Consider the following 14680-nt stretch of genomic DNA (forward strand, 5'->3'; position numbering starts at 1 on the left):
AAATAAACTTCAGAAATAAGCAGTTACCTAAATCTTATGTTTAAGAACAGAAGAAAATATTTCACAGACATAAGCACCTATGCAACCTTGGCAAAGAACGACATAAAAAAGCTTCAAGGGACATTCCTCTTAGTCACAGAAACTGCTGGCACATCCTGTGACTTGAGAGGGTCTTCATAGCAACTTTATGTACTACACCTGCACTGACACCCGTTTAAGACCAACATCAAGTTTACTTTTTTTTTCATAAATAATGCCATAAACATGAATATTCATTCTCTCACAGTGAAAGCAATTGAGTTGGTAGGAACTGACATATAATTTGAGAAAAGGTTTTACTAATTGCTTATATGTTTTAACAACGCTTGACAGACCCTAGGATTTGAAGTCAGAGATTTTGATGACCTGAAAGCAGAAGATGTGCTGCAGAAGTTCATGAAGGTAGGATACTATATATTGGTTATGTCTATTTGTAGCAGAATTTCTAGATATATTTTCTTCCATTTACTGTGTTCATCTAGCTTAAAATACTTTTTGGTGCACCAGTGGAATTGCTTAACATTAAAGGGGACTTAAGTGTTAGACTGAAAGATACTTTTGTTGTAATGTAAGCAATCTTCTTTGGGCGAACCAACAAAGTTGCTAGGAGCGAAAGTAGTTAACTTGCAGCTAGAAGTTAATAATGTTCTTTTTACTTTAGTGGCATTACTCTTCAGCCATGTTTACTTATTTTACCTTCACCTCTCTGCAGTATTACACTATCTGAAAATAGGGTTCGTTTGAAAAATGATTGATCTGAGATTAAATAATACGACCAAATGTGCCATGTTTTTTTACACTGAAGATCAGGTTTTCGAGTCATCTAAACACCACTTGGTATTTCAGCCTCTCTGGATGACCACAGCGATGCTGACTGCTTTGTTGCATATACTTGAGTCACGGTGAGAATGATCATGTTTATGCACATGATGGCAAATCAAATTGAGACAATCACAAACATGTTCAGGGGAGACAAGTGCCCGAGTCTGGTAGGAAAGCCGAAGATATTTATCATTCAGTAAGGTTTCTGAATTCATTGGAGTTGACACTGACCTATGTCATCATCTTGTAATAGAGAAATTGTTTTTTTTCTGAAATAGTCTTTCCATAAGAGAACGTTTCCCTTTTTACTTTCTTTTTTCTTCATTTCATGACCAATACTCAGTGTCTCTGTAGAATTTAAAGAATCAATTTAAGGCTTTACTGGCTCAGAATATACTGCTGGCGTTAAGCAGTCAAATAAAACCCATATGTAATCTCCTGTTTTACTCCTTCATTCAAGGGATAGTGCAAGTGGAAGGGATCTCAGGAGGTCTGTGGTCCAGCTTCCTGTATGCAGCAGTCAGCTATGGGGTCAAACAAAGTTACCTGGGGCTTCAGCCCGTCTTTATCCAGGTTACAACTAGCAAACTCAAATGAGAACCAGATTGTACTTCAGTTGTTATAGAGTAATTCTAAGAATTACCTTTTTCAAATGAAAGCTGACATAAGCACAAGGCTGCTACGAAAATCACCATATCGATAATAATTTTTTCATTAGGACTCATTTAGCTTTTTTTTTTTTTTTTTTAAATCTGGTGCCAAAGATGGAAAATATTTGCATATTTCCTATTACAAGTAGTACTTGGAAACATTTATAAAATATACTCATCAAAAAGCAAATTAACTTAGTTCAGTTCATAAACTGAGTTCTTTTACAGCAAAAAGAACGATCAGTATAATATTTACCGTTCGGAAATCACAGAGAAAAACAGCAAGGACAGAACGTCATCACTGTAAAGGAAAGAAAATTTCACGTTCCTCTTATGTGATATCTCTTAACTAATACCTGTTACCTGCTTTGTACCTTTTAAGTGTGTTCTTACCTTCTTATTCTCCCTGTATAGCTTTTCTGCAACACTGATAATACCGGGTTAATTTACTGACTTCTCCACCAAAAAAAATAATCCTGCAACTAACAACTAGAGAGTGTATAATGATGGCTGTGCTTCAGAGCAGTTATTCAATACTTGTGCATGCAAAAGGTTAAGTGAGGTGATCCTTTCTCTCTACCCAGCACCTGTGAGGCTGCATTCAGAGTCCTGTGTCCAGTCTGGGCTCCACAGTATGGTGAAAGAAAAGGACTTAGCGGAGCAAGTCTAGCACAGGGTTGTGAGGATGATTCGGGAACTGGAGGGTATCTCTCATATGAGGAGAGGCTGAGATTGTTCAGCCTAAAGAAGAGAAGGTTCAGGGGGATCTTATCAATGTATATAAATACCTGATGGAGGGAAGGAAGAAAAGGACCAGACTCTTTTCAGCAGTGCACAGTGACAAAGCAAGAGGCAGTGGGCACAAAAAAATGCATGGAACCCCATCTCAACACAGGAATTTTTTTATTTTTTTTTTTTAAACTATGTGGGGTGGTCAAACAGCAGAAGATGTCACCGAGAGAGGTTGTAGAGCTTCCCTCCATCCCCTGGAGATGCTCAGAAGCCAGCTGGGTATAGTCCTGTCCTGGACAACTTGCTTTAGCTGATCCTGCTTGAGCTAAGAGGCTTGGGTGAGATGAACTCAAGAGGTCCCACATCCAATCTCAATGATTCCGTGATCATCTCAGAGCTTTTAGTGGACTTCATCACCAAGATTTTAATGATAGAGATCGAAATGGGTCATTATGGATCCCCATTCACGGTTAATGAGGAACACACTGATAGGAGTCCCCTCTGCTTAAAGGCATCGTAGTAACAAAGGTGAGCTTCACAGAGGTGAGGGCAGAATTATCCTTCTCTCTCTAACAGGGCATGTCGAGGTGATAAACATGACGATCCAGTTATTGTTCAGGATACAGTAGATGGCACAGAAGAAACCATCGTTAACGAGACTGAAGTGGATGCAGCTGGTGTCTACACCCTGCCTGCTGGTGCAGACTTTCTCATGTGCTATTCTGTGGCACAAGGTAAAGTTCTATTATTGAAGTATCAGACACACACATGTAAAATAACAAGTTTGAACACTTCCTCATTCTGCTGTCAAAATGAGTACAGTTCCAGGTCATCTGTTTTGCATGTCTGATAAGTGATGTCTTATCTGAGAAGGAGCCCCATATGTTAAGGAAAAAGTAAAAACAAACCATCAAAATTGCAGTTAATTTGCCAAGCAGAGGCGTTCTCATCATAATCTTGTTGCTGAGCTGTCTTCTGACAGCGTTTCCCTTTTCTCCAGGACTAGTACGCTGGTGCCTTATAAGTTTCCCTGTACTACATGGCTGTCGTCCCCTGTCCACCACATATCTTTGTCCTCGGTCCCAGCTGCTCTCTTGCAACTTGCAGATACAGTCCTGTGTACAATAAGCTACCTGTCCCTGAACCATACTCCACTTGGCTAAGCACTATAAGTGATCTCAAGGACATTTCCTGTCTACAGTTTCTAGAAAAATTGCATAATTGACACGATAAGATTTACACCCGTTATTAATCTCAATGATTATACTTAATGGGTGAGGCTAGCAAGGAGTAACTCGTGAATGTTTATCGGGTGACAATGGGTACTTACAACTGAATATCATTTTATGTTCCTGTTCTACAATAGGTTACTTTCTCACCGTGAAACCATAAATGGCTCCTGGTACATTCAGATTTGTGTGAGGCGCTGAGGAAGCATGGCTCTTCCTTGGAGTTCACAGAACTTCTTACTGTTGTTAACAGAAAGTATCGCATCGCAAAGTGGATGTGTGCAAGGACAAAAATGCCATAGGAAAAAAACAGATTCCTTGTTTGCCTCAATGTTAACTAAAAAATTGTACTTTCATCCAAAATCTAAGTAGGTTATTATTTAACAATGACAGTTTTTAATACTGGCTGTAGAAGTGAGAAAACACTATCTTAGATCAGGAGACAAATATTCTATACAATTATTTGCAAAAACACCAAGATCAAATCTTATAGTTGGTATATGCAATAGTTTCTAAATTCTTAAGTGATTTTAAAGATAGTATTACAGCTCTGTTCCTCTCAGGGAAATTGGGAAAAGTCTGCTGGTGCAAGACTAGTAAAAGGTGCTTAGATTTCATTGAAATGGGTACTGTAGATAACTTTTAAAGAAAAAGTAAGATTTTTGCTTGCTTGCTTTCTAATTATGGCACATTTTTACTATTTCCAAACGTTTTTAAATACTGCATTAGGTTAACTTTTCTTGCTCAAAGAGCACTGTTTACAAGGAATATATTTCTAAGACATCTTTTAAATCTGTGTGCGGTCATATCTGCCTTCCAATTTTTACTGATTTATCGAGGATGATTTTTTAAGACTTTTTTTTGTTTTAATTTTCTCTCAACACTAAAAGGGAACTTTATTCCTTGAGTGCAATTTAGTATTAATGCAAATGAAGTGCTTCTTCTGCTTGCACATCATTTACATTTGTGCTACAATTAAAGCTTGCTGGTGCTTTGCAAGGAGTAAAGCGAGCAGTAGTGAAGTGAGACCACGAATAGCTTGCTTACTTTGGGTACAAATACACTCCATGGTGGTGAAAGCTCATCTTGTATAGATCTCAAAGCAAATCATTTATAGGGTCCAGCATTGCTTATAACTCTGCTGGATATCTTTAGCAGCTCTGTAAATTACAACATGTACACACCTTTATACTTCAGGCCGTGGTGTTGGATCAGCCTCTGCCTCCCCTCGGCTCCAGAGCTCGGCTGTACACTGTCCTTTTGCATACAAAACTGACAGCACGTTTGTCACCATAGGATGTTTCAGGTTGCTGCAACTGCAGCATCAGTAATTTCAATTCCATATGTAACAGAAGTACTTCCATATGTAATGGAATCAAATTATCATTATTTCTTTAATTAGTTTTTACGTTATTGGTACACGTGCTTAACTCTGGGGGATGATGGAGAACTCAAGCTGAGCAAAGTGGCTTAATCCACTTTCCGGGGTATAAAATAATTGACTTACTGGCTCTGCTTTACTTAAGTCCTTCCGCATACTGTGTTCTGAATCACAGATTTAGGCTTAACAGGGCTATTTAGAAGCTTTGTATAAATCATGTGTGTGTGAATGTTTTGATAAGTCCTGTCAATAAAATGCAATAATAAAACAAATAATTTTACAGTAAATGAGTTTGATGTACGTTACTTTTCCAGCAATATTGACTAAAACAAACAGCTTACTTTGGATGCAAGTCTAACCTCCACCAGTGGTGTTAAACAAACAAAATCAGAGAACAGAGCTAGTGAAAAGGAAACAGAAAGCAAATCAGTAATACTTAATACAAGAGTTACTTATTTACTAAGCTAGCGCTGTGCTATAGTCACGGTCCTAAAAAGACAGCCCTCGTTCTAAAAACCATCCCTGTCATTTTTACCAGGAAGCAGAATACCTCCATTTTACTGAAGTGATTTGACAAATATCTGAAGAACTTTGCTTCAGCAACTTCCTTAAGGGACTGAAAACATAGAGCAAATAAAAACAAAGGAAAACAAAACAAAGCCATCAACTGACCAAATCATTTTTAGAGATATTTATTGTAATTTTCAAAACTATAGTGGTCAAAAATATCCAGTTTCTATAGGGTAACTAAATGTTCACATCAGGTTTGAAAGGACAATTCTAATGTATACCAAAACAACGTCAGTCCTTGTTAGTAATTTCCTGGATCGGAAGTCTCAGGTGCAGAGGTTGGCGTAGACGCCTCAGGGATTCTTCTGCCTGCAGCACGAGAAAGAAGACATTGGTCTTGTCCAAGAAACCAGACGAATCAAATGGAGGACGCTGAACGTTTACAGACACTCAGGTCATTCAGCCCATCTCCAGAGAGCAGTGTATGCCCTGTTACACCACCTTTCCCCCACCCTCCCCAAAGGATTATTTTCCTGAAATTACAATTACAAAACCCATACTCGCAGTCTGTGAAAAAGTATTAGACTATCTAGCCTTATGCCAACTTTGACTCATGAAACAATACCCTTAACCACAGGTCTTGAACTAAAATTAGGGGTAGTTTCAATTTTCTTAATGACACACTGAACACTGGGTCAGAGATGGGATGGGAAAATAAGAATTGAGTAGGATCTGCTACTTTTTTTTTTTTTTTCCCCATGAAGACCACATTGTTTCTCCCAAGCACACACCCCCACCTTTTCTACAATACAGGAGACCGGATGGAAATCTTTTACTTAAGGAGTAGGATTAAGCTGTCAAATGCTGAACTCTGCAAGAATGTCTCCTTCCAAGGAAGGGAGAAGATTGTGTTACCTCATCAGCGCCACAAGCCTCAGAAAGCACACAGCTATTCTATTACAATTGCTGGGAATGCAACATAGTCAAGTATGGAAAAAGCAGATGTTCAGGGCTCAAAAACTAACCTGTTTGAAATTTAACTCATGCAGTCTCCCTTTCTGATGACGTACTAAAGTAGTCTACATGTCAATGGCAAACACTGGATGGTTAAACAGCTCAAACTGGTTGATAACCAATGTACTGTTCTGAATGAACAAACCTTGAGGTCAATTTCTATTAGCTGAGAGTTTACTGAAAAAGTCTTAACCCAGAGGCTACTACATTATTTAAGGACTGTATTTAAATACCTCTGCTACGTCTTCTTTTAGTTTGTTGTATTGTTCCACATTGAAATGCTTGGCTTTGATTTCCGGTAGAAGTAGTGGAGGAACTGCCTGTCCTTAACATCAGGGTAAGGTAATCCTGGTGCAGAAAGAGGGCACAGATAGGATGTTAGCAAGAAAAACAAGTAGAGGTCAGAAAAATTCAGCCTGTTTCAGGAAGGTTTATCTAGTTCAACAGATGTGTGCACAGATGCACACACAATACGTGTGCTGTTAAGAAGCTACATATAGAGGTGTGATCCTAAGGGCCTTTCAGACACATGGTAGAAATCATTCTTATCATGTCTACAGGAATTCTCATAATATCATAATAACGACATAGCTTGATCTTCATGACTGAAGCCACCTGAGTAAATGGATATGACTTTGCAAGGAGGCAGAGAAAGTTCATCAGTTATTTCTCCAAGACTTTCCATCTCAAGAAAAGGTGCCAACAGCTGTTCTAAAAAGCCAAGTAGTAATCTCTGTATTTAGAGATTTACGTATATCTGTACACGTAAAGTAGGAATACCTCAGCCCTTCTTAAAAATCAGTGAGAAGGAGTAAAATTCAGAGCCAGCTATTCATAAGAATAGACACATCCCCCCTTTTCACTAAAGGAAACTGACATCTCATGAGGTCTATGGATCCATTGGTATTATAGAAGGAAGCAGTGGTTACTCTTCCGCACAGAACTTTAGTAACAAAGAGTTTTGTATCACAAAGTTGGACATCCAGATGTCCACTTTGGGAGTAAAGTACAGAGCTAAATAGCAAAAAGAAGCTAAGTCTTACAGGATTGCCTGTATTGTGCAGCTCAGTTAAGATCTGTTGTGTTTTTTTTGTTTGTTTGTTTTTTGTTCATGAACTGGCACAGCACTACTAGCTGCTCTCCCTTTACAGCAATGAGCCAGGTGCCATTTACTATTGAAAATGGTCTACCAAGATCTAAAATAAAAGGTAGATTTCATTCATCACTTCTCATTCCCTAGGTTATGAAGTCCTACAGGCAGTAGTAGTTCTGCTCAGCAGCTGGTCTGCAGTGCACATGTAACAGTACCTGGCTTGACTTCAGGTAACGTAAGGTGTTGTATCAGTCCCATCAGAACCAAACGAGCCCTCATCTGATGGCAAGGCTTCATACCAAATTATGTTTTCATCAGAGCCCAAAACATTATGATTTTCAGAATCAGTTCTTCTTTACAATACTCTTCTTTACAATACAATAGACATTTCCAGGAGGAGGACTCACCTGTTTAGTAAGAACAAAGTAGGCATAGAAAGCCATGGCACTCCCATAAGTGATGAAGTACGTGACTGGCTCCATGATGTCCCACGAGTAGACCCACCACGTGAGCCATGCCAATGCTCCACCTTGTGTTGACATCAGAGCTAAGCCAACCCACAGAAGCCTGGAGGTCTTTGCATCTGCACTGTCCATGATTTGGCTTTCATCTAGGGAGAAGAAATACAGGACCCTGTTCAAACAAACAGTAGTTCAGGAGCTGCTCGTCAGTTGCACCATATTTACTCCTGCTGGGCTGGATTCTTTTTCAGTACTCTCCTTTCACTGACTCAACCTGTCAAGTAAGAAAAGGACTGAAATCCAAGGGCAACCAGACCTCTTGACTGCTGTTGCACCAACAGATGCTGCTGTTAAATCTCCCCTCCCCACTACTAGAGATTTACATCTGCTGGATTTCCACTTATCATTCAAGGCAGCTCTGGTTGATGCTGAGGCTGGTCCCCACACAGCAGGTCTGAAGCCAAGGAAAAGTTTTTGCCCATCCTGTCAGGCTCTTTCTGGCTTCCTCTGCTCAAGTTTGGTTACCTTAACTTGCCTCAGATCAACATTTATACTTTCTCCTCTTGGATTACAGCAACCATTAGTCCACACAATCTGCCTTGATGCCTTGTTGACACAGAAAACCCTATCCTAAACCACAGATGATTTTTATCTCACTATTGTTTTTTCTGTAATGAACTCAGAACTCAGCCAGCAAAGTGGATGCTCAATCCCAATGCTAGCCATGCGTCCAGGTGTTGTGGTTTCTACTCAGGGAACACACAAAGCAGGAGGGAAAAAGAACTGAACTGAAAATTATTTGAATTGAATTTGAATTGACTTTGTTTGCGTGACAAACACAGCAGACACACCCTAGCCTTTCATGCTGATCTTCTTCTATCACAGGACTTACTCTTGATAAGAGGAAGTGCTTTTGTATTTAAAAAAATAAAAAAAACACCCCCCCACCCTCTTCTTCCAACCTGTTCAAGAGGCATCAGCTGTTCTTTCAGATGGTCCAGTTTCTGTAGTAATTCTCTCTCCTTCCTGATCTGGTGATCTTCTAAATGCAGAGCCACGAACAGTCTGTGAATCAAGGATTTGATATCTTCCATTTCAGTAGCATGCTCACTACTCAGCTTATCTGAAGAGAAAGTGTTTGTTATATGAAACATTTCAAGAATCTACCCCTCTCCATTCTCTCCCCCCACCTCAACCCCAAAAGTAGGATCATCCAATGGTACAAAACCACAGAGAAATTGTTTTCTCCTGAGAGGTTCCACTTGTCTGAGATTTCCCACGACTCTCACTAGGTGAAGTGAGATAATCAGAGTTATTAAGCATGGCTCTTACCTTTTACAGGAGGTGACACGCTGTATGCTGTGCTGTTGATAAGAAGCTTAAAGTCATTCCTCAGTAAGACCTCCATCAAGGTTGCATCAGAAACCTTGCTACCATCTGCGGATGAAAGATTTAAGCCATAAAGCATTCCAATTGAAAATAATCTTAAACCTTAGCTGATTTTTATTAATGTTTGCCATATTACCCAGTAACTGATACTAAACAGTAAGGAGGAACACATTAATACTGAGTGTGTGCCTAATGCCTTCTCTACAAGTAGCATTCGGACTTTACAGTTCTCTCAGTGTCACTAGGTTTTACTACTATTTCACTAGGTGATCTTCAGTGCTTTACCCCAATGCGACTGTCCCTCTGTATTACACACATTTGTCACATTTAATTTCACCATGCTCTTCAATATTAGCATCTCTATTTGCATTGTTTGGATAAAGGAGACAGTATCTGGCTGCAGACCTTTGAAACACAAACACACACACAACCAAGGACCTGAAGCATGCAGGAAATTTTGAAAAAAAAAAAGTTATTTCCCCAAGCAACTCCCACTCAACAAATAATAATAATAAATAATAATAAAAACATATATAGTGGTCATTAATGAAGAAAGTGTCTCTCATAAGAGATTTCATAATGCATATCTGAGCAAGCCTTTAGAAAAGGAGGCTCAGGGCTTACTTTTAAAAGCCTCATAGAATGTAAAAATCAGATCTGCGAATATAAAAATGGATAGAAATATAATGATATTGTCCCTAATATGAGCAGGCATATTGTATTCTCTGTGTTATGATTATGACTAATATTGGCACTCCCAGCGCAGCCGACCTAGCAAAATTCACACACTGATAGACTTGTGGTGTCTTGAACAACAAGTTGCATCCATGTGAGAAATGGATCCCTTCCTATTTGACATTCAACAACAAAGGGCAGAAGGGATTCAAAACCTCTGCTGAAATTTGAAGGATCTGTTTTGTCCAGTTTTTTGTTTCCCTGGTTTGGAGGAGCCTGAAGTTTGAAGCAACAAAACCCACCACCTTTCTTTAGTGCATTACCACTATTCTCACCTGCTCATGTCAGTGCCTATCACAGCTCAGTGCAGCTAAGAGGCAAAGGAACACGTCGCACCCCACAGGGAGCTGAAGAGACAGCAAAGGCCCTCCTGGAGTCAGCAGCAGCAAAATGTAGCGCTGGCTCCCTGGAGCTCTCACTGGCCTGAGCCCAGCAGGTCCCAGAGTGACCCAGTGATACCAGCACCACCAGGGGGGTCGGGTGGCTAAAGAAGCCTTGGACACATCACCGTGGCATGCGGGGCTCAAAAGCCAGAGCCCAGCTGCTCCTCAATACCTGTTTGACCTGGTCTTCATTTCCTACGTGTGGCATCTTCCCCTGCCCCTGCAGAGGGCTGCGCAGTAGCAGAAAACAGAGGCTTTATTCTTGAGATGAATTATGATCAGGCTACAAAATACGATGAAGATTTTTGTATGCAAAAACTTGTCATGGTTGACTTTTTTGTTTGTATTTTGTTTGTTTTTTCAATTATTTATTCACTGTAACTCTGCGCCCTGGCCCCAGCTGCTGAGATGGAGGCTGCTGAACTCCACGAGCTACTGCACCATCTGGCTCCCCAACCCACCTGACGTGGGTAAGAAAGCAAACCCGGAAGGGTATTGCTTTCAGTCCAAAATCTGAAATGTTAATGTGCCCATCCACTTATTCTGACCCCCCCCCTTTTTTTTAAACGGTGTAATAGAACATGAAACCTCATTTGCATGTAAATTACGGTGACATTTATAAAGTGACATTTAAGCAAAAAAATCCTTTGGAAAAAAATGCCAGACAGGCTCTTTGTTCTGGATCTGATACAACACACATTTATTAACCTGTCCAACCTTTCATTAGCTGAAAAGCAGGAAAGTTTGGGGAGGAGGGCTTGTTTCGTTTCAGAAAATTCCATACAGGCATTCCTACACCTAAGCACAGGTGTTCAAATGTGGACAAAAGGATATTTTTTGTCTACAGAAATTCTGCAGATCTGCTGACAACGAAAGTGGGCCATCAAGTACAGCACTAATGCTTTCATTAAGGCTGGGCTTCATTTAATGGCTAAATGACATAGAAAAGTGCCTGCATTAAATCAAAACTTCATAATTTTCTTTAGTAATAAATGTTTATATTCAACTCTGAACACTTGACCAATAGTTTCTCTTTACAGTATCAGTTTCCTAATGAATTAAACATCTAAGCTGATCTCTTCCTTTAAAATTACCCGTCACTTGAAAATACAGAGTAGAGAACCAAAACAGTTTTAATCAGAGCAGACAGGGTTTTTACTCCAAAGCTGGGGGTTTAAACAGATGAAAACAGCCCAAACTAGGTGAAAACAGCCCGAATTGTGCTTCACGACCAACTGAAGTTTGCACTGAAGCAGAATGAGTAGTTAACGTGGAGCTTTCCTGACGTAACACAGAAAGATGGGATTCATCAGTGAATCACAGACACTTATTTCATGGATGTTTCTGCAGAGACAGCAGTACTGAGAGGTGACTGTTTGCATGTTCTTGGTTAGCCCTGCCTCAACCTCCTGAGGAATCATTTTCAGTGAAAACTTGCATGGTAAGGGGAAGGCCAGCTGCTGACAATGATGATTTGTCACAGTGCCTTCTGAAAATACAGGACACTCTCAGAAAATTATCTTTTTAAAGAGAATTTTCTACCTTTGCTGTCCAGCAGATAGAACATAAAATCAAAACCATGCACAAGCTCTGGCATACATGAAGCTCATGCACGCACTGGGATCCACACAGATCACACCTCCATTGATCTAGAGAATGCAAATATATTGTTCTATGTGATATTTTTCTGCTTTACTAAGTCAACTTTCAAAGACAACCAAAACAGCTTCTCCAAGATCCATGGCTTCCTAATCTAGAAGCATCAATCTATTTTCAGTCCCTGCAGCTCCCTGAACTATCAACCAGGAAGAAAGGGCACATTAAGAGTGCACACAGTTATGAACCTTTGGACAACCTGCCCTGACCCCATCCTTTCTTCTGTGTGTTATCTGATGGAAAATAAATCTTTTAATAGGGATATACCATCTTTTTTTGAGGGGTGGTGGGGAGTTGGGTGTGAGGAAACAAATGCTTTTAGTTAAAGGGCTGCACACCTCCCCAGAAATAACCACTTGCATTCGCTGAAAATGAGGGGAAGCCAAATTCAGGCATCTGTTGTGTCAGATTCAGCCAAGAGAGCTGCACTTCAGTTGTATGTTTGAGATCAAGTCCTCTCCTAGGGCAGGAGTCACCCAACTTTTCAGAATTGCTGTGCAAAAACTGCAGAGTGCCATCAAAATACAAACCAAGTTGTCTCAGAAATAAAGTGGAAAGCCAGTTTAACTAACTGGACGTTACCTTTCAGCAATGAGTAGACCAATGAAACAAAACACATGAAAACGCTGTGAGCCGAGCTTAAGAAAATTACCTGAATGAATGGGACAATGGAATAAACAACACGCTACAAGGAGAAAAATCACATCAATGCTAACATGTAAGTATAGCCTTTTCTTTTCAAGCCAAGGGCCCCGAAATACGGTACTCCAGCTGATTAATGAAACCTCTCTGAGTTTCAAAGAGCTGCCCTTTATCATTGCACACATTATCTGGTTGCTTAGCTCCTAATACATTTTACATAGGAGTTCAAATTTGCATTAGGGGAAACAGATTCTTCCAGCTCCAGAGAACAGGGAACAACTGGCAGACATCGTATTTAGGAGCCAGACTGGTTGCCTTTCAGAACAGTCACAGAGAACAAGGACAGAAACAGATACCAAGGAAACCAGAAGAGACTCATTTATTCAAAAACAGCAGGACAAAGAGAAGCTACCAGAAAAAAAAATAGAGGAAACTAGGAAACTACTGGGAAAGTTATAATTTATATGTCCAATTCTGCATTTTAAATCAGCCTTTCTAAAAAGACTCAGATACTGAATTTGAAACACCAGCAAACCTCAGAAGTATTCAAGAACTATCCCAAAAGCAATGATGTTAAACGTGATAGAGGACTGAAATCGTTTCAAGTGAGAAGTACAAAATGAATTAATTCCTTTTTAAATCAACTGAAGACAGACAGGAATGTAAGATACCTGTTGCAAAGACTTCTGCTTTCACAATTCCTTTATCTTCTCTCTGTACATCTTTCAGGAATGCCCCCACTGTCGCTACCATTGGTTTAACAGCAAACTGGCAGCGTTCCCTTCTTGTGGGCAACGTCAGAGTTATCATGGGAAGACCATGCCTGTAATTAATAGTCACTTCTGGGAGAAGAATAACAAACGGAGTGAAAAAAACATATTGTAAGTTGCAGCTTAACTTAAAAGTTGTTTTTAAAGTACAGGATGAATAAAGAAAACCAAGCATTACGTTCTACATTTCCTTAATGCACGCATTATGATGTCTTCTGGAACATACGTATGACAAGCAACTAACTTCATCTCACAGCAGAAGCCACACCATCGAACCTCGTGAGATACGTGCTTGCATCTCTCTCCTTAGCAGACAGAGACAAGCACCCTTGTCCCAGGGAAGCTGTCCGAAGACCCCACCAGGAGCCTTACCATCAGATGGCACCAGTGTGCTGTGGCAGGCTCCTTCCTGGCGCGCCCAGGTCCTGGTTTGCTTCCAGAGCTGCACCTGCAGCACAAACACAGGGAGTACGTTTCAGAAAGGTTAGGGTACAAAGGGGGTCTCGGCAAAGGCAGCACCCAGCCCACCTGGTGTTCTGCAGCACCCCAGCATCTGCAACGTGTCCTAAAAGTGGGCACGATGTTTACCTGGAGTATTACTGCCAAATAACAGAATGGCACTCAACTATATCAGATAAAATAAAAGCCACTACAGCCCAAGATCGCTCCCCTTTGCTTCATGATTACATACTATTTATCAGAAGTTAACCATTGACATGCATAGCATTAAAAGACGCCACTAACAACACAGCTTGCCAAAGCTTGGCAGGCACACACAAAGCATCCCCTCTACACTACACCCCCGGAGTAGTGGGCAGAGATGACCAGGACCAGTCATTCCTCTGGGAAGCTTTAGGGATGATATACCACATCTGTCTGAAGGCCAAAGCATTTCAGGATCTGCAAGCCAAACCCCTTTGAGAAGGCAGGAAAGGCAAGCTACAACCGAAGGAGGTCTCTTCACCGTAACTGCCTGTTGCCTTCACGTGCTTTATTTGCTTTTAAAGAATCACAAGCTCGACTGCTTGGACAGGAATATCCCATTAGGATAAACACAACATTTATCTGTAATAAATGAATCTGTCATGCATTGTGTGTTTCAAAGACACTGACTTTGCCCTGGGTGTCTACCTGGAACAAGCACTTTTCAGGAATAAATAAACCAAACCACACT

At 40.4% G+C, this 14680-nt stretch overlaps 1 protein-coding gene across 1 annotated transcript in view; it reads right to left on the reverse strand.

Annotated features, from left to right (window-relative positions):
- Nucleotides 1–5529: 5529 nt before the first annotated feature.
- Nucleotides 5530–14680, reverse strand: part of MCUB (mitochondrial calcium uniporter dominant negative subunit beta) — a 39287-nt gene continuing 30136 nt past the window's right edge. The window contains 8 exon segments of the mRNA XM_040556264.1: nucleotides 5530–5732; nucleotides 6611–6669; nucleotides 6672–6725; nucleotides 7874–8073; nucleotides 8880–9054; nucleotides 9264–9368; nucleotides 13408–13578; nucleotides 13879–13954. Of these exon segments, the coding sequence (XP_040412198.1) occupies nucleotides 5655–5732; nucleotides 6611–6669; nucleotides 6672–6725; nucleotides 7874–8073; nucleotides 8880–9054; nucleotides 9264–9368; nucleotides 13408–13578; nucleotides 13879–13954 (918 nt within the window). The 3' untranslated portion in view covers nucleotides 5530–5654.

Source organism: Cygnus olor, chromosome 4, assembly GCF_009769625.2.
Source record: "Cygnus olor isolate bCygOlo1 chromosome 4, bCygOlo1.pri.v2, whole genome shotgun sequence".
NCBI classification, from domain to species: domain Eukaryota; kingdom Metazoa; phylum Chordata; class Aves; order Anseriformes; family Anatidae; genus Cygnus; species Cygnus olor.